Consider the following 20,282-nt stretch of genomic DNA (forward strand, 5'->3'; position numbering starts at 1 on the left):
GGAGTAATTTGTCATCATGGCTCGCCTTTTCTGCATTTAGATGAAGGTTTTCAGTGTTATTGTACTCGGGTCAGGGTTCAGGTCATACTGTACAGAGGTCAGTAGGTTTGCTCTCATACCGTACATGATGCAGAAGGAGGTTTTTGGTCATTCCAGGACAGGCCAAGGTCACACAGCGCAGATGTCTGTAGGCTTCCTGCCCTATCGTGCATATGGTATCTCAGCTTTTTTTTGTGAATAGTTAGTGACTCTGCCCACAGTAATGTGTACAATAACTTTTTTCCCATTTCCTCTATTAGCGAGGTGGTTGTTAAGTGGGATGTGTGAATCCACGCATTCTTTACTTACTAGATAGGGCATTTTTTTAAAGATGGAAAGTTGGCAAATATTCGTGTAGCAAGGGTCCAAGGAAACATATTTCCCTACACTTCAGCTATACTCTCTTCCAGCTGATCCCCTGCAGTGTGGGACTGGGTTGATGGCTGCAGAGTTTGGGTGGTGTGTTTGGACCCTAGACCACCAGCAAAGCTGTAATGGGTAGGGGCAATCGTGCCTCCTGAGAGGCTGTTTTCCTGGACATCGGGCTACAGTTCCCTCTGGTTTCTGGCGATGGAGAGCTGGGCTGTGGTGCTCAATTATATTGAGAGGAGTGGATTAGCAGTGGTGGAGCGGTGGGCCGCCATAATGGAGGGGTTTGTTCCACCTTCCTGATCCCTCTGCTTGCTCACAAAGCTGTTTACATAATTCTACACAATAATGCTTGTGAAGGATCACAACAGCCGTAGCTGTACATATATGTCTGCAAGTATTATATTTAGTAAAAAAAAAAGTTATTGGGCCCCTGTCAACTTCAAGCCTCAGGAACACAGTTTAGACTAAGAGGTTAGCAGGCAACACCCCAAGTACACCTAACACTACATCAGCCATTTATCAGCTGTCACCAGCCAGGGTTAGGTGTGAGGGGGCGTAGGTGGCTACCACTCTAGGCCAAAGGTAGGGAAGATCAAGTGGGGCCTTCCCTCTCAGGATTCAGCAAGGGCTAACATACATTGCCTAACATCCAGTTTGGTAATTAATTAGGGATTAGAGGCTCATCAAATGGTTGCCCAAAACAAAAGCCACAGGGGATACCTGGCCAAGGATACATGTAATGGGGTCACCTGTTTCAAAATTCTTCGGGGACTTTTGTATTTTTTCAATGCTGTTATGTAGTTCGTTTACAACAGGATCTAATGGGTCTTTAAAAATTCAGAACAATTCGATAGGACACTAGGAGTATCTTGCATATTCTGTGACTGAAGTATGACTCGAGTCAGCTCATAGAGCCACCTTGTACACTGTAGGAGCCAAGGCTTCTGCAGCAGAGCCCAAGGTTGCTGAACACTGCATATCACTCCTCTAGGCCCCCTCTGAAGAAGAACAATGGAATGGGAGTCCGAGTTTATGTCTGTGGGAATGGAATAGCCAAGTACCCTAGTGCCTAGCGGGAACTTCCAGGGACTGGGTTCCCAAAACAAGTCTATGAGAACAATGTTGAAAAACAAGAGCTCTTTGGCAGCGCTGCTTTTCCGACGTGTTGGTATGTATCTGGGCTTTTAACTACGCCCACCGCACACCCATCACTATCACTCGTTCTTGGGCTTCCCCTTCAAAAATCCTTTATTTTAGTTGGTAAATGCTTTCTGTTTGTCCCTCCTTGGAGCGGTTTAGTTGCCGCCTTGGACATCGCCCCTGTTACATGGCTAATTGCACTTTTGGTGATACATTGGACTGCGAGCAAACTTCTTTTTCCTTTTGTGTGCTGCTTTACACTGATGCCGTGGCTCTTTGAATCAGCTCGCTTATTTGAAACTATTACTTTTCATTTTCAATTTATGTGGAAAGAAAAGTCCAGTTAGGAGTTTACAACAATAATAGCTCTAACTCGAGTACATGTGAGACCCATTGCATTGCAAATGCTTGTTACTCTTACAATTTAGTAGTAAACCACGAGTACTACAAAAGTAAAACATTCTTATTCACAGCAAAATCTTAGTGATACACACCCTATTTTTAGTCCTGGGTTTTATTTAACAAAGTAGCGGAATTTGAAACTGTGTTCTTAGTTTGCTTCATTTTAACTAACGCTCTTGAATGAATTTCCTAGGCCTAGGACTGGATCTTGTTAAGCAATCACCATGGGATGATGCAGCAACCCTAAATGTGATCTATGGAAGTTATAAGGAGAGGAGGTATTTTATGAGAGGGCTGCATAGTATGCTAAAGAGGCGAAGGATGCAATGGAGAGTGCACTATATTGTTATGTTATGTCAACTGTTTTGGAAAGTGCATAACTACTTTAAAACTTGTGTCCTAGCACTTCTGTTACACACATATATTCATGACAAAGAAGAAAGAATTGGTTTGGTATGGAAATACAAGTTTTGCATCACCCATTGGTGTGGGTTTGGGGGGATTTCCAAGATGAGACCATTGATTAAATGGGAGTAGGAACTCCACTACTTTCTCCACCTCAGTTACGACTACCTCACCAGAAGGACAGGAGAGCCTGTATATCTTATGATCTGGGTTCCATGTGAGTACATGTCTGATGATCTAGGCACATGGTTGCAAGTAGACCTGATGGTGTGAGTGCACGGGTATCTGTGAGTCTGCACGCTTAGAAGCCTGCGTATCAGTTGGTCTTCATGTTGTGATGAGGGTGTGTCTTTTAGTCGTGCTGCATGAAGGTCTCATGGAGTGTTTTGTGCGAGGTGCCTTTTGGTTTGCTGGTGAGTGTCTGTGTGTATGTTGCTGGGTCTGCATATGAATGTATGTGTGGTCTGTGTGAATAAGCGTGCATGTTACGTTGTGTGTATCTCTGTGCACCGTACAAGAGTCAGGCCTATCAGCTTTGTCAATGAGAGTTTCCATTTTTTATTTGGGAATGGGCACATAAAACAGAATGTGTACTAAACATGACAATCTTTGGTACAATTCATTTTCTAATTCACAGTGGCAAAATGTATACACATTTGAGAATAGGATTCGAGCATATGGCACCATATCATGTTTTTTTCATTGTTTCAGGGTCCCTTGGTTTCTATCAATGTCCCTTCAATCGATTTAGGATTGCTCAAATTGGGAGACAAAACATTAACTACCTTCCAAATTGATAACATGAGTCAGCTGCCAGCTAAATGGAGTATGCGGGAAAGCCCATCTTGCCTCGCAGAAAGAAATGAAGAGGTAAGATATGGCATCAGTTTCTCTCTGAAGCAATATGCAATCGTTACTATTGGCCTGTTTTAACATCTAGTCAGAGTCTTGTTGATAAGGGTCTTGTATGGGTAACAGCAGCAAAAGATGGGAGAGTAAGATTCTGTCTAATATACTTCTATTGTTTTTGTAAGTTTTGAAATCTGTGTTACGATTTATTTTTTATGTGGTAACTGTTGTTTTTAATTTATTTGCCGTAATGTTTCTGTAGGCCATGGAGTCTGAATTTTGAGCATTTATACCAAATATTTTTTCTATAAATTTAGAGTATGTCCAATTTCTCCTCTATTCTAGGCAACATTTTACTTAGAAAGTCGAACAGTCTTTGTAGCCCATCATGAGCGGCAGCGTGACTGATGCGGCAGAGTGAAGAGGCAAATGTCATAGGCTGACAACAAGAAGACTTGGTTGTCAATGCGAAATTATTCTAGTATAACCTTGATTTTTTTCCTTCACAGTAACAGATTCCATTATTGTTTAATTTCCTATTGTAGTACATTCCACACTCTTAATACAGAGGTCAAAAAGGTCTACCTCGCATGGCATATCTGTTGAGCTTTGGAGATACTGATAGTACGTGTCCCTAGGAGAGTAGACCATCTGTTCCAAAATGGTTGTTTGGTGTCTTTCCCTTGTGTTTTGACATGGCGTCCACTCTTTTCTTCAAGACCCTAGGAATACCTAAAAATAATCCTAAATGGTAACCCCACAGTGATTTGCAACTTGGGGCTAACCTTGCATTAAAATGCCATTTTTAAATTGTTCATTGATCGTGTGGGCAGAGTGCTGATTGTATAGCAACGAGTGCGGGAGTTCAGAGTTTACCCTGGGAGCCCGTAACCGAGTGCCAGAGAGGTGCTGAATAGCAATGCTGCCTTGTCCTTGATTCTACACTTTGCCTCTCCCCCCCCCCCCAATCTACGATTCCTGTCTCTTCATCTCAATCTTGCAGATTTTTTTCCACCACTATTTTCTCCATTTAACACTGTTTTCATATCTTCCTCTCCATATTTTTGTCTCCCTTTTCTGCTGATATAAAATGTCTCTAACCACAAAAATGAGTTCTGATGCCCACCCCTGCAACCACCAGCACAAATTAAACAATGGATGAGTGTGATGTCATTGCTTCAGTTTCTCAACTGCTCTCCACCCACCAAAGCCTACATTTTTACTGTAAACCCTAGATGTTGAAATATGGCCCACACCAGCACGTTCCTAGGGAGGTTAGGTAAAGTATCCCAGCTACAAGGGGCTGGACAGGCCTTTACCTGGGACTCCCCCCAAGCAGTCCACCCACAGGGTGCAGGTGAAAAAGATTGCACCTCTGGAATATGATTTCACTGCCACCACCACTAACTAGTCACCTCATACAATAACAGGAGAGGAGAGTAGCCTTCAGAGGGATGGTTGAGTTAAAGTCCACTTTCTCCCCTCAAACACCAGGTACCAGCATGTTTGACACGATCATGAAATGTGTGAAATTTAAACCAATTCATCATAGGTCCTGCTTATAAGTTGTGAGGAATTCTATTTGGAAATTCCTTTCTGACGGAATTACTGACACTGGACAGAATCTCGGCATAAAATGCCTATAGTTGCGAGTTAGGCACTTCAAAATCAGGAATAACTGTGTGGATTCTGAATTACTGGGTGGAATTCTGCTCAGTACTCGCAGTTGTGGGGGTTTAATGCAGACATTTACCACCTACTCCAAGCAGGAGGTAACTGTCTTCAAGGAGTCCTGGAGGAGGGTAGGGAGGAAATGGTCAAATCGAGGGTCACTAGGGAACATCACATTTTCCTCTCCTACCTTGTCTGAGAGTTGGGTGGGAAGGCTGGAGAATGGGTCTGAGATACATTGCACCCATTTCCAAAAGCAATTTTACAGCTGTTTTTTTCTGACCCGTAAAACTGTACCTGTGAATGTCTGCATCAGGTAAGGGGCCACCAGCTCACTTATAATTGAGTTCCACATAACTTGTACTAAGGGCCAGAAATTCAGGACTGTGAAGTGACCAAGCACAGTGTCTCTCTCCACATGTGCATCTGAAGCCCAACAGCGACTCTTCCTCTTCATTATTGGACCTCCAAAAGGCTGAAACTTAGTGAAATAAAACGAGAACTTCTTTGATCTCCCCGATTTCTGGAGTACAAGGGAAACAACTTGACTACTCCATTCATTTCAAAATATCACAGTAAACCATCATGGGGCAGGCTAGTAAAGTTATTTTTGGCATGGAAAGACTGACGTATGAACCGTGAATCTTCGAAGATTTTGAAAATGGTGACCTGCCTAAAGTGTAGTGTTTCTGTCACCACCACAGAGGCCAATTACTGCCAGTTTTAGAGAAATACCCATCAAAGAATTATGCCAAATGTTGCTAAAGATGAGCCAAAGAGGTTGTATCTTTTGGCAAAATGAAAAGGAGGGCTCAATCTGAATTTGTCTCATCCCCAAAAATAAGGCACAAATGCTGAGAACCCCCTATTAGAAATTAAAGTGCTTAACAAATTTCTGAAAAAAAAGAAAAAAAATCACGATGGTGTCTTGAGGTGTTAGGCATTTAACTTCATTGTAATTGTTGAATCTGATTGCATGCCCAGACATTCCAGACACATACTACCACATCCCCAGTGTACCATAATATGGGGAATATTGTGTTTCATGGTAGGAGGCAAACACTTTGAGCCAGATGTATGATGATTACCTTTTGCAACTCACAATGCGAGTCGCAAAATGAAATGTACTAATGTGTCACAGACACATTGAACGATTTCCAGTGGGTTCGCAATTGCTCTGCCTCATCAATATTCGTAAGACAGGTCGCAATTTGGGAATGGGCAATAACACAGGGTTGTGGTCTGCTGACAGCAGACCACCATGTCTGTGTTTGCTTTTGAATAAATCAACTTTTTTTTTAAATGCAGCCCATTTTTCGTAAAGGAAAACGGGATGAGTTTCACAAAGAAAAATGAAAATGAAAATCACTGCCTGCTCTATAAAACATTTTCGCTAATATTCACAAAGTGAAAGGGGTACCATTTGTGACCGGCTTACCACCTACTTGAACTAGGGTGTAAACTGTGATTGTTTCGTGACTGCATTCCGGTTGCAAAACAATTGTACATCCCCCTGCGACTCGCTATTAGGAAGGGGTGCCCTTGGCACGCCTCTTCCTAACAGTGACTGGCAAACCCTATTTTGCGAGTCAGTAATAGGTTAGTGACTTGAAAAATAGGGTTTTTACATGCCAGCAGCCATTTTAACATTGGCAGACAGGCTGAATCTCCATTTGCGACCACTAAAAACAATCGTAGATCTGTGCTCTGATATTCAAACCCGTCCATTTTGCTCAACATCTGTACCCCAAATCATTCTGAAGGTTCTGGTTGCAGTTTATGATCAAATCTAAGATACCGGAAAAGCAGTTTTTCTCCTGCCTCGAGAGTTTGCTCATAAAGAGTATCTTGAATGAAAATATTCTAGATTCATTTGACAAAGTAACAGTCATTCATAATGAGCAAAGGTACCCGTTGAATATCCTAAGATCAATCTTAGGGCCAGATGTACCAAAGGATTTTACCCATTCTCTGTCTATGGGAAAAAGCTTTCGTACATATGGCCCTTAGTGCCTTCAGCAAATAACTCAGCATATTGATTGAGTGATGGGCATACTGTGTCTGCCTCCAGTGACGGTTCAGTATACAAAGGAGAAGATACTGTTAGGCCAGACAAGATACCTCTGTCCATACAGGTCTAGAGAGTGCTGGAGCTCATGGCATTCTGTATTCTACGGGTACCTCAGGTGAAAGTGAGGATGGGGTCTCACCAGTGGCTACCGAGGACTCATTGGTTTCAGCATTTAGAATACCTAATGTCTTAACTGTTTCTGAAGACGAATATTTCAACTTGCAAGGACATGGGCCTGTGGCATAGGGATTTGTTGAATGGACCGTAATCTGCTGTCCCAATCTGTCAGACTGCAGTTAAGAAGGAACATTTATTAACTGGAGGAGGAGTTAATATTTAAGATATGAATGTGAGTGGCAATTGGTCCGACAGGAAGTGACAATTACGTGCGTGATCTTATCTAATCAGGGCAATCATATTGGTTATAACTGCTTTCTCTCTCACAGTAGAGGAAGCATGTGAGGTTGTCGCAGACAACTCCACTTCACGTCGTCAACAGGGGAAGGACTGTACTTTTGCGAGAAACAATATGTAGGTAACACTGGGCAATTTTGAGAACACTTCTTGCCATGATCCTTATTTGTCATGAGAGGGATACATCCAAACAGGTGCCTTCTGCCCGCCTATTGTCTCATCATATATGAAGCCTTCATCCTGAAGTGTTTTTGCAACGTTTTGGCCTATTTTGTAACTACATTATCTGTGGAGGAAACACCATATGCATCTGAACAAGTATTACTAAAGTTAGGCCCACCATTTTTTATTTTACTGTGAAAAAAAGCCATTTTCTTATAGCAAAACAAGACTTCTTGGAAGCTGTACAGGGTCGTTAATAATTTCCTATAGAAATGTGATGTGTCTCTGCTGCATTACAGCAAATGCATCTCCATGTCTCACCCAGTAGAAACCCTCTTAATGTAACCATCAGAAAATTATTTTACCCACCAGAACTATGGGTGGTCACTAGAATCTTAGTGTATCACGTGCACACACTGATCATGAAGGAGAACTATTATGATCTACAGCGTAAACAGTGGCATTGAGAAACAGGATGATGCTCTGAAGAAACAGTCCCCATTTAAATCACTCAAGACACTGCACTTATCAGAAATGCTACTTACTGCAGAAGTAGCACCTATGTTATATATCATAACCCACAGTAGTACGATTAGGAACATTGTGTCAGTAGAAAGGCACATTCATTGAAGTATCAGGAAAAAATATCATTGTATTACTGTGCCTTCGGAATAATGGTGTGTGCTTATGTAAAACAAGGGAACCCTAATGGGTTTTGAGGGACCAGAGGTACACTTATTTATAAAGGAAACCTTATAACCTTATAACCTTAAAACATAAAGATGTACATAAGAATACAATCAAACCTATAATTTCTGTGCGATGAACAACACAGAACTTTTTATTATACACATATAATCACCAATAGTATAGAAACAGCCAAACGAAAAAGGACAAACAATCAATTTAAACTTCATTCAACTTAGGCGTACGAGTGTGACAATATAAATCAATAATTGAAGTCACTAGCCAAAAGTACCAATGCTTACATATGCAATATTGTATGATTGAGTCAGGGAACTATAGTCAACAACTTTGTGTTCCTTACCAGAATGGAAAGATCATCATATGGACAAACCTAATATGCCTAAGAGAAATTTGCAATATGTGTTTCAACCAACACAAGCTAAACATTAAAAGTCCAATAACCTGAATAACAAAAGATACCACGAGGGAAGATACCACTGTCTACAATGGGAGCAGGTGGAACTATGAAATATTATAAAGTGTATGCCCTCCAAAAAATCTTTGAAGGACCAATTGGGCAGTGCCCGTGAGACCATTCCGAAAATGACATAGTATATAGGGCGCTCTGCAAAGCGTGTGCAGACCATCTGCTGGCAAGCCAAGGGTTGAATGATGTACTAATACCAAATTTGAAGATGCGTTCCAAGGAGCGTGCAGGCCAGCTGCTGGTGGGACCATCGGGCAATCTTAAAAGTTAGATCAGAGAGCCTGCCGAACTTTAACGTAGGTTGAGGTATTAAATACATTCAATAAACATTGGATGCTTTAAATTCCCACCAACTCTTAATACTGACCTTTGCATGAATGGGTTTACACATGGGTCAGAATACACTGAAAAACTGGTAATCAGGTCCCTATTGTAGTTAGTTCTCTTGTTGTACCTTTGGATTTTTATTGTGCTGATGCTGTGGCTTGCAGATGCTTCATATGCATTCAGGAGATGGGAGGAATGTTTGCAAATAGTCTAAACCACCTGCTATTGCTTTGGGTAGAATCCTAACCCATTGTTTTTCATCTACTGTGCCAGCCCAGACAGACTTTACTTGGTGAGCCTCTTATGATTATCTAGCTAATTGTTTTTCATCAAATGTTTTTGTTGGGCCTTCTCTGTAGAGACCAGAAACCTGGGTCCTCCAGTCATGTACAGTGGGTTTATGACAGCCTTTCCTCTTCAGGAGGTCCTTGATGTAAATGATACACGATGTTGATAGATGCCCTAGTTAATTGTACATGTTTAACCCTGGAGTGGTTTTCTCTTGATTTCTGATTGGTATTCCTCACATCAAATTCAAACCTGGCCAGGATACCACAGCATCTCTGTTGTTCTGGTGTGAGACCTTGGCCCCTTGCTTCTTTGCTTAATATAAACTACAGATTGCTCATTCTAAGATAAGTAAAACATGTACACATTGATGTCTTGTTTCTCTTTCTCTCTCTCGCTCTGTCTCTTTCTCTTATTCCTTGCTGTCTTTCTTTCTTTACTTGTTTCAAGGGCCTTTTAAAGAAAGAGGGAGTGTTAACTTCTATGATGTGTTTCTTTTTCGAAAATGAAAAAGGCGACCCAAATCAGTTGATGTGACAGTTTCAGAGAGAGTATCGCTTAGCTTATTTCTGTCTCCTTGCTCTGGGCAATCATTATTGTCAGCTGTTGGGCTCTTGGTCTGTAACATGGGACGTTTCTCTGTGATCATTGTTAAGTTCCACAGTCAGTGATTCTGCAAGTTTGGATATTATTTGCTGTGTTGCACGTGCAGCATTTCACAATCTCTGCAGTGCTTGCTCTTTATTGCATGCCTTGAGCAATTTAGCTATATTCTCTGCAGCATGTGGGAGTATTTTTCAGACTTAAGACTGGTCTCTGTATTTCTAGTTTAAGGGATGTTCTCATACTTTTATGAATGAATCTACTACTGTGTCTCTTTGCCTTTGACTTTCTTACCACTTTATTCACATTCATTCAAACTCTTGATCTCTCTAGCTTGTTGATGATGTATGTACTTGTTTCTTTACCAGATTACTCAGCAGTTATGTTCAGTTTGCCATTTTGTTGAAATCACCTGGAATACGCTTCGTCCGCAGCTTCCTAGTCATGAGTGTTTTGATGGTTGAATCTTCTGAAACCTTTGGTAGACAGAACTCGATGTGCGCCTGGAGAAGAAAGTCAATCTTGCGATTGATTGGGGTGAGGCGATTCAGCCTTTTGTGTTCTTGAAGGTCAGATGACTATCTGTGCACTGTTGTGCTTCAAACCAGTGTAGTTGTTTAGGATGGTTTACTGAACACTGATTCTTTGCTTGTTGTTTGTCATGTGTGCTTTAGAAAGCCGAGTCACTTTCCTTGTCGGTTATTAGGGGTATAGCTGGAATTTTACTGTAGTTCCTTCATGTATCCATGATCATTTTGTAATAAATAGGACATTTCATCCACCACAATTTAAGTCAATTTGTTCTAAAGACAGTCTCTTGCATTTTAGGCAGTGTGTTAGGACCAATCCCCTCAATATGTCATGTTCTTTTTTTGGGACATGAGCCAATGCAAAATGGTGTCAGTTATAGATCTGCCATTGCTTGGCACATCCTCAAAAATTAAGGACTGTGATGAGAAAAATAGGAATTGGTATTGTTCTGATTCCTTTTCAATAACTGCACATAACCGCTCTTCCATGCCATGGTCCTAGTTTCTTTCACAATCTCATGTACAGTTGATGGCCGGGTTTGATCTCTTACTTCTTCAGTAAAGCAATGGGATTTTGCTGGTGAGGGCTAAATGTCTGAGAGTAGAAGGAGAGACAACATGTTTCTGTTAAATTCGAATGTTGGTGGGGTTGCTTATTCTGAGACATATGCCAATAACCAAGGAGTCTAAGAGTGTACAGTGCAGTACAGTCTACAGGTAAATAGCAGTTTTCCATTGTATCTTTTTACCTTTCAGACTTACTCCCCTTGAGCCAGTAAAACAAGTAGGCTGATGGTTATCATCTGGTGGGTATCACTTGTTCCTGGCATGTTTCACTAGGGACCTAAAGACCCCCTTACATTTTTTGTATTCCTCTTCATAGGCATGTGCCTTTTTGTGTGCCCGCTCCCACTGAACCTTTCTAAGCACACTAGGTGCTACCCTTATCACCACACGGAATGCCTTTGATTTAATTAAGAAAGTTGTCATGGTGAGGGTGATCGTCCTTTTTTTAGTTTGTTTTTTTGTTGTTATTGGTATCCACGTTACCTCCTCGATCTGAGGCTTGCACACGATCATATCATTAAAGATAATCACTTGTATGGCAAACTATGTTTGTCCTTCAGTGAGTTACCACCGCTTTTCATTTTCATTGATTCTCTTTTTTCTCACACAGCAGTCACAGTTCACTGTCCTTCCACCAAGTGGAGAGTTACATCCGTTGGGTTCGGAGACTGTTTCGCTCTTATTTGAGGCCTTCACATGTCAGCGACTTCAAACTGTCTTAGAATTAGTGGTCGAGAATGGAGAAGGAAGGTAAAAATTGTATACTAGCTTCAAGAAATTTGGTCCAAAAATGTATTGCACTCTTCTGTCACTCTCTTGTTCTAGATATCTATTACACATTGTATAATGGAAAGTTTGCATAAAAGGTTTATCTACTCATTTACACAAATGTTTTCTCATGTGTGGATAAGATGCGTCGATTGCAGCCTGCTTATAAAAATATTCTCTCCAAATTTTATAACCCCAAATAAGGGTCTCCCTATCCAGGCAGGACACTGTGAAAATACCTCACTGCTTATGAGCAACGAGACTGCCTTCAGTGGTGGACCAGAATGCTCAATCCAGCCAGGCCAGAAAGCAGCCCTGAGGCAAAGGGGCTCACTGGGCTGCTTCAGCTGCAACACACGTCCAAGTGAACTTCTCCCCTTACTAAGCCCTGTCACAGGAGAAGTACCATAGAGCTACTGAGCCAGAAAGCTGCACCTTTTGATTGATAGTTTGTTATTCTTTGGCAGAGTCTGAAGCTACCAATAAAATGTTTCTACTTCTTCTTCATCTTCATCCCATGCATAGACATGCACTGTCAAATGTGGTTAACACGGCAGGTGGGAGAAGGACTTCTACCTACTAATGAGAGGGAGAACTTTGTGGCGTATGTGCTTCTGTGGAAAGCCATCTGAGTACACTTTATCTTACCTTATCTGCTTACACCACAATACATTGACGCTGTGCACTCCTTTTAACTGCTGCACAGAAATCCGATGAGTAAAATAAATGGCAAAAGGAAGGAATGTAGTTGCCATGGCAATGGTGCTTTGAGTCTGTACATTCTGTGGCAATGTGTTAACAACTGTTAGAAATCGGGTTCCTGTTTGGCAGAGGTATGCACCCTGTCCAAACAGGAACCACAATCCTAACCATGGTAAGTCAGATGCACACCGTAAATTAACCTGTGCTCACCCTCTGGTAGCATGACACAGAGCTGGCAGGCATAACATAGGAGGCAATATTTAAAATATTTATGCAACACTTAAAGCAGTAGAAAAGTGAATACACCCTGCAAAAAGATCCCACACCTAGTTAGAAAAATAGAGTTAATTGTAGTGAACTAAACAAGACCAAAACAACAAAAATCCAATAAGTCGAAGTCAAGATATGAATTGAAAAAAAAAAATGAAACTGTAGTGCTTACAAACACAAAGCGCCAACCGGGGCTACCTGGTCGCACTATACGGGGTCAAATCTGAAAAGTCAGGCCAACCACAATCGATTGCGGATTGGATACAGTCAGTACCTTGGTTCGGGGTTGCATTGGCATCAAGGAAGGATGCAAGGAGCAAGGCGAGGAGCAGCTGAGTCGATGAGTTGTTGTCGACCCTGGCCATGTAGGTGATGCGTCAGTTCCGGACCATACAATTGGGGATGCGTCACTGCCGAACCCCTTAGATGTAGGTGATGCATAGTCGTTGAGCTTGGCGATGTAGGCAACACATCGGTTCTGAACGGTGCAGTTGGGGACGCATCACTGCCAAAGTTCTTAGATGTAGGAAGTGCATCATCGTCGAGCCTCACAGCCAGCGATGCAATGTCTCCTGAAGTGGCAATGTGTGGATTTTACAGCTGCAGCACCTTTTACCCACTTCCAAGGGCCCAGGAATGTATTGACTCCAGTTGGCAGGGGAAGAGTTGCAGAGAGCAGAGTCCAGGTGCTGTTGCAGGATGAAGGGAAGTTTTTGAGGTCCCTGACACTTCAGAATAGGAGCCCTTGGAGTTACTTTGGTACTGAGGATGTAGAGATGCAGGTCCAGTCCTTCTCATTCCCAAGCAAGAAGGGCAACTTGTAGCAGGGCAGGCACAGAAGAGCAGTAGCCCAGCAAAGTCCAGTAGAATGACAGTTCTTTCAGCAGCACAGCAGTCCTTCTTCCTAGCAGACTATCCTCGTGTCCAGAAGAGCACTGATTTGATGGGGTCAGAAGTTCAGTTATTATACCCATTGGGGCCTTTGAAGTAGGGAAGAAGAATTCGGAGAGAATCCTTTGATGTACACAGAGCCCCTGCCCATGCTGCCCCAGCTCCAGACTCACTATAGGTGGTTATGCCGCCTTTTGTGTGGGATCAGGACACTGCCCATTCAGGTGTAATTTTCAGCTCCTCTCTTCCATCCTGCAGGAGTGAAGAACGAATTTGAGAGTTTTTCACTACCTGAACATGTAAAACTAAAGAGTACATGTCCACCTTTTTAAATACACTGCACCCTGCCCTTGGGGCTGTCCAGGGCCTACCTTAGGGGTGACTTATAAGTGTTAAAAGATGAAGGTTTTGTCCTGGCAAGAGGGTTGACTTGCCTACAGGTTGGTATGGGAGCTTAAAACTGCAAACACAGGCTGTGCAATGGCACGCCTGAGACGTGTACAGGGCTACTGGAGTGTGTTGCACCATCAGTGCTGCAAGCTCACTAGTACTATTTAATTATCTGATAGAGATATCTAGTTGCAGACTCCTTAGCTAAGAATTTCCCCAGGCATCAGTCTGGATCTGGATAATTTTCTCCCTGCACACCGTTAGGTGCTATTGATCGGCTCTGCATCCGTCATCGTCCATGCCTGATATGACATGGCAGGTTCTGTATAGGCACCACCCTGGCGTGCTGATGTCAGTTCTTTTCTTTACATGTCAGCCAGCACTGATCCAAAGAAAGAATTATCCCTCAGTCACTTTCTGACTGGCCTCTTTTTGACTTTTGTTGAAGTCTTTTTGAGTAACATACTCCTGGTGCGTCAAGGATGTCTTCACATAAGACAGGGATCTGATAGAGACTTCTAGCTGCAGATTTCTTACCTTAGAATTTCCAGACGTCAGCTTGGAATCTGGAACTTTTTGCTGAGCAATACCCCTGCGTGCTGACAGGTGGCTCCGTTCAGCTTCGCATGGCGTCGTCAGAGCGGTCTGTGATATCATGGTCACCTGTAAAGACACCACCTAGGCGCGCAAACATCAGTTCTTTTCCTTCCATGCTGGTTAAAAGCACCGATCCGGGATAGAGCTATCTGTACATCCTTTTTGACAGGCCTTTTTTCTACTTTTTGTCAAAGTTTTTTTTTTTTGTCTGTGCAAGGATGTCATCGAAGAAGATGGGATTCAAGCCGTGTGGTGCCTGCCATCACGCCATGTCAGTGAAGGATCCACATCTAGTATTCCTTTGATGTTGAAGTTGTGCTTGGACTACCGGGCCATATTTCTAAAAGCTTTGATGGAGCGGTTGAGGAGAAGGTCGCAGGAATGCTCCAGGAGCCCCAAGTCCTCTTCGTCCCACTTGAATTCCTCTGGGCACTTGGGGATGAGGCACAAGAAGAAGAAGAGCCCAAACAGACTTCAATTTCACCTCGCTCATCGGCCAATGATGCGAGTCGGGAACGTCAATGTTCCAGGCACAGTTTCACGGAATCATTGCCAGGACTGACTCTGAGCCTCCCCTCCTTTCCAGGAGCCAGAACGACCCCGCTCAGTTGAAGGAATTTTACCAGGCCTTGTGTAGCACGTTTGAGCGGGCCTGCCCCATTGGAGCACCTATGGGCCCTCAGGGTTTGAGGAGGCCCCATCAGGTTTTGGGCCGGCAGCTTCAGCCTTGACTTCAATGGAGTCTTAGGGGTCCGATTATGGATCCGAAACAGTGCCGGTTGCACACAGTCGACCTTCTCTGGTACTAGTACCGAAGTCGACGCTCCCAGTGCCATTGACATCCACTGGTGGCGCCAGCTGCATTTTGATCTCCGATGATCCGGAGCCGGGATGGCGTTGCACAATTCTGATTCAAATGCCTATATCACCCACAGGTGCCATATCAATGCCTGAGCCTTTATTAGACCAGCCAGGCACAGGAGACGAATAGGAGGGGTCCCTGGACCCTTTAGAAACCCAGAATGATCATATGGACTTGTTTGAGGAACTAGAAGAGGCCAGTGGACTCGCCAACTCTCCAGATTCTGGCTTTCTCTCTCCTCCTACTGTGGCTACGGAGGAGGGGGATTCCTGTGGTGGTGCGAAGGGCAGCGGAGGTCCCGGACCTTGAATTGCTCCTGGTGCAAGGTAGGACTAACCTCCTGACTGAGGTGCTTCAGCCAGGGAGTTCCTCATCCGATCCAATGTTGCCCTTTAATGAAGCCCTCACTTATGTCCTACCCTGGTCCAAACCCAGCACTGGGGCTCCTGTAAATAGCACAAATGGCTGCTGCCATCACCCAGCTCCGGGCAGTGCTAGTTTCCTCACCCAACTCCCTTGAGAGATAGTTTCCTCACCCAGCACCTCTGAGAGCTTGTTAGTCCCAGCCTCCTCTTTCCAGGGTGCCTTCCCTTCCTCACCCCCAGATAGGGAATCCAAGAGGTTGGATCAGCGTGAGAAGAACTTGTTTTCTTCCAACAGCCTGGCATTGAGGTCGGTGAACACCTCATGCTAATTGGGCTGTTTTTCCAAAACACCACGGGTGATAGTGGTGCATGTGCAGTCCCAGAGGACGCATGGACCATTCTCTACCAGGCCCTGAAGGACGTGAGCGATGCAGCATAGTTCACCATACAGTGTGGCGTAGACACAACTTATTCTCTTGTAAGAGCTATTTTGTCTACCGTGGCCTGTCAGTGCCACGCCTTGCTACGCACATCTGGCTTCACGAGGGATGTCCAGGCAAACCTTATGGACATGCCCTTGATGGCTCACGCCCATTTGGTGAAAAGCAGACTCAGCACCAGAGCAGTTTAAGGACTTCTCAGCTATGGCCAAGTCCTTGGGCCTCCCGGCGAACCCCTCGCCAACCATCAGTCTTTCACCCCTTTGGTGGTTACGGAAGGGATGTGGTACCATGCCACCCACAGGCCAGCCACTGTCCTGCAGCAGGCCAACAGCTAGTGCAGGGGCGTAGTGGTGGTGCCTTCAGAACCAGAGGGTCTAGCCAGAAGTCATCCACCACCCAGTCCCCTAGCTCCATAGTGTCCAAGCCCTCTTAGTGTGATTCTGCAAAACAATTCTTGTCCAGGTGGAGGGAGTATAAGTCATCATCTCCCTCATTGGCAGTCCATGATATCGGACAAATGGGTCTTGCAAATCATACAGAAGGGCTACTCCCTCCCCTCCCAGTCTTTCCCTCCTCCAATGCCTCCCTCAAAAGAACGGCTGATGAAGGATCATTTGGTTTTACTCTGCAAAGAAGTTAAGGCTCTCTTGGCAAGGGGAGCTATAGAAAGGCTCCCGATATCAGATGAAGGCAGTGGTTGTTATTCCTTCTACTTTCTGATACCCAAAAAGAACCAAGGTCTTCACCCTATTCTGGACTTGCGGGACATCAATCTCTTCTTCAAAAAAGAGAAATTCAAAATGCTCACTGTAGCTCAGGTCTTATCTGCCCTAGATCATGGAGACTGGGTGGTAGCATTGAACTTGCAGGGTGATACTTCCACGTCCCCATCCTGCCTCCCCACAGGTTTTACTTGCGGTTCAAGGTGGGCCAAGAGCACTTTCAGTTTAGTGTGCTACCCTTTGACCTTACTAGTGCCCCTCAGGTGTTCACCAAGGTGATTGTGGTGCTCTCAGCTCATCTGCACAGGGTAGGGGTTTCAGTCTTTCCTTACGTGACAACTGGCTGTTCAAGGTGGGCTCACCCCAGGCTTTTGTCTTCCACCTCCAGACTACAGCAGACCTCCTGCATTCACTGGGGTTCACTATAAGTGTGCCAAAGTCACACCTGACTCCCTTTCAGACACTCCCTTTCATCAGAGCTGTTCTGGACACAGTGCAGTTTTGGACTTATCCTCAAGAGAGGTGAGTCCAGGGTATTCAGACTATGATACCGATGTTTCATCCTCTATCCTGGACTTCGGTGAGAGTGACTCTGAGGCTGCTAGGCTTTATGGCCTCCTTCATCCTGCTGGTGACACATGCCTGGTGGTATATGCAGTGGGACCTGAAGTTCCAGTGGACACAGCACCAGGGGAACCTCTCAGACATGATCCAGATCTTGGAGGGAACTGCATGAGATCTGCAGTGATGGCTAACTGTAGGAAAGTACCATCTTCCTTGGCATGTTACCCCCATTTTTCACATGTATGTCAGTATGTTTTTGCCTAACTCACTGGGATCCTGCTGGTCAGGACCCCAGTGGTCATAGTTTGTGGCCTAATGTGTATGCCTGTGTAGTGCCTAACTGTGTCACTGAGGCTCTGCAACCAGAACCTCAGTGCTTATGCTCTCTCTGCTTTTACATTTTTGACTTCATTTACCTATTTCAAGTGGCATACTGGACCCCCTTATAAGTCCCTAGTATATGGTACAGAGGTACCGAGGGCATTGGGGTTCAAGGAGATCCAAATGGGCTGCAGCATTTCTTTTGCCACCCATAGGGAGCTCAGACAAACACTTGCACAGGACTGCCACTGCAGCCTGCGTGAAATAGTGCACACACTATTTCACAGCCATATGTCACTTATAAGTCACCTATATGTCTAACCTTCACTTGCAGAAGGTTAGGTGCAAAGTTACTAAGTGTGAGGGCAAGCTTGCCCTAGCAAAGGTGCCCCCACATAGTTTAGGGCCATTTCCCCAGACTTTGTGAGTGCGAGGACGCCATTACACGCGTGCACTACATAAAGGTCAATACCTATATGTAGCTTCACAATGGTAACTCTGAATATGGCCATGTAACATGTCTAAGATCATGGAATTGTCCCCCCATTTCAAATCTGGTATTGGGAAGCCAATTCCATGCATCCTGGGGGCTCCACCATGGACCCCCAGTACTGCCAAACCAGCTCTCTGAGGCTTGCACTGTAGCTACAGCTGCTGCCACCTCACAGACAGGGTTCTGCCCTCCTGGGGACTGGGCAGCCCAATCCCAGGAAGGCAGAACAAAGCATTTCTTCTGAGAGCAGGGTGTCACACCCTCTCCATTTGGAAATAGGTGTTACAGGCTTTGGTGGGGTAGCCTCCCCAGCCTCTGGAAATGCTTTGAAGAGCACAGATGGTGCCCTCCTTGCATAAACCAGTCTACACCGGTTCAGGGACCCTTTCTACCCTGCTCTGGTGGGAAACTGGACAAAGGAAAGGGGAGTGACCACTCCCCTGTCCATCACCACCCCAGGTGTGGTGCCCAGAGCTCCTTCAGTGTGTCCCAGTCTTCAGTCATCTTGCTTTGCAAGGTGTGGGGGCACTCTGGAGGGCTCTGAGTGGCCAGTTCCAGCAGGTGACGTCAGAGACCCCTCCTGATAGGTCCATACCTGATAAGGTAGCCAATACCCCTCTCAGGACTATTTAGGGTCTCTTCTGTGGGTTCTCTTCAGATTCTGCTTGCAAGTTTCCTTCAGGATTCCTCTGCAACAACTTCAGACTCTTCTGACCTTGGATCAACCGCAGCCTGCTCCAAGAAACGCTGTAACTGCAACAAAGTGCCTACAAGAGACACTTTTCTTCAGCAACCTCAGCTCCAAGTCAGCAACTGCAACTGTTTCCATGGTGTGCATGCTCTGGGGACTACCTGTCTTCATCCTGCACCAGAAGGACTGAAGAAATGTCCCGTGGAGTGACGGAGTCACTTCCCTGCTCCAAGCAGGCACCTTCCAAGGTGACGACAGGTACCCTGGGACTCCGCTCACGGCGACGAGCGTGCTCCTAAGGACACAGAGGGTGGACATCATCGACATAGACTGTCCTGAGTTCCTGCTGACACAATTTGGAGGAGGTAAGACCTTGCCTTCCCCGAGAACGACGGTACCCCTGTGTATTGTGTCTTCTTCGCCTCCTGAAGCCTCTGTGCACTCTTTGCCAAATTCCTTCATGCACAGCCTGGCATTCCACCCTGCGAAGCTTAACTCGCTGAGTTGTTCTATGGCGGCGTGGGACCTTCTTTTGTTGTGCTGCATCAACCGCGTTTTGCACCTCCTTTGAACCCAGATCCTGCGGCTTCTGGGGGCACAGACTCGCATCCTGAGGGCTCTTTAAAGTGCTGAGAGCTCCCTCTTCTTCACACAGAGTTGAGGCCCCCAGGTCTCTCCTGGGTCCATCCAGTGCCATTTTGATGAAAAACGCACTTTTGCCGTAGCCAAGGCTTGTTGGCGCCTTCTAACACAAAATCTCATCTGCAACGATCTTCACGCCGCGGGACATCTTTTGCATCATGCAGGAACCCGCTGGCATGTTCCTAGGGAGCATTTATGCAGTCTTCTACTAATCGGGAACTTCTTTTGCACCCTCTTCTGGGTTGGCAGGGGCTCCTGTCCTTCCTGGAACTTCTTTCGACTTCTGGACTTGGTCCCCTTCCTTTGCAGGTCTTCGGGTCCAATAATTCAGCAGTTGGTCTTTGCAGACTTGGTTGGCTGCTGCAAAATCCCAAAAACGAGGTGTAGTGTGTCCTAAGGAAACTTGCAGTACTTTACTCCTGCTTTTCTGGGCTCTAGGGTGGGGGTAATTTACTTACCTTTACTGTATTCTTACTCTCCCAGCGATTCTGCACACACTACACTTGTCTAGGGGGGAATTTGTGATTCACATTCCGCTTTTTTAGCA

General features: G+C 44.8%; 1 protein-coding gene across 1 annotated transcript in view; it reads left to right on the plus strand.

Annotated features, from left to right (window-relative positions):
- DLEC1 (DLEC1 cilia and flagella associated protein) overlaps positions 1 to 20,282 on the plus strand; it is a 535,808-nt gene that overhangs the window by 266,340 nt on the left and 249,186 nt on the right. Inside the window, exons 20-21 of the mRNA XM_069211058.1 lie at positions 3,070 to 3,228; positions 11,625 to 11,764. Coding sequence (XP_069067159.1) covers positions 3,070 to 3,228; positions 11,625 to 11,764 — 299 coding nt within the window. The remainder of the gene's footprint in view (positions 1 to 3,069; positions 3,229 to 11,624; positions 11,765 to 20,282) is intronic.

This window comes from Pleurodeles waltl, chromosome 10, assembly GCF_031143425.1.
Source record: "Pleurodeles waltl isolate 20211129_DDA chromosome 10, aPleWal1.hap1.20221129, whole genome shotgun sequence".
Lineage (NCBI taxonomy): Eukaryota > Metazoa > Chordata > Amphibia > Caudata > Salamandridae > Pleurodeles > Pleurodeles waltl.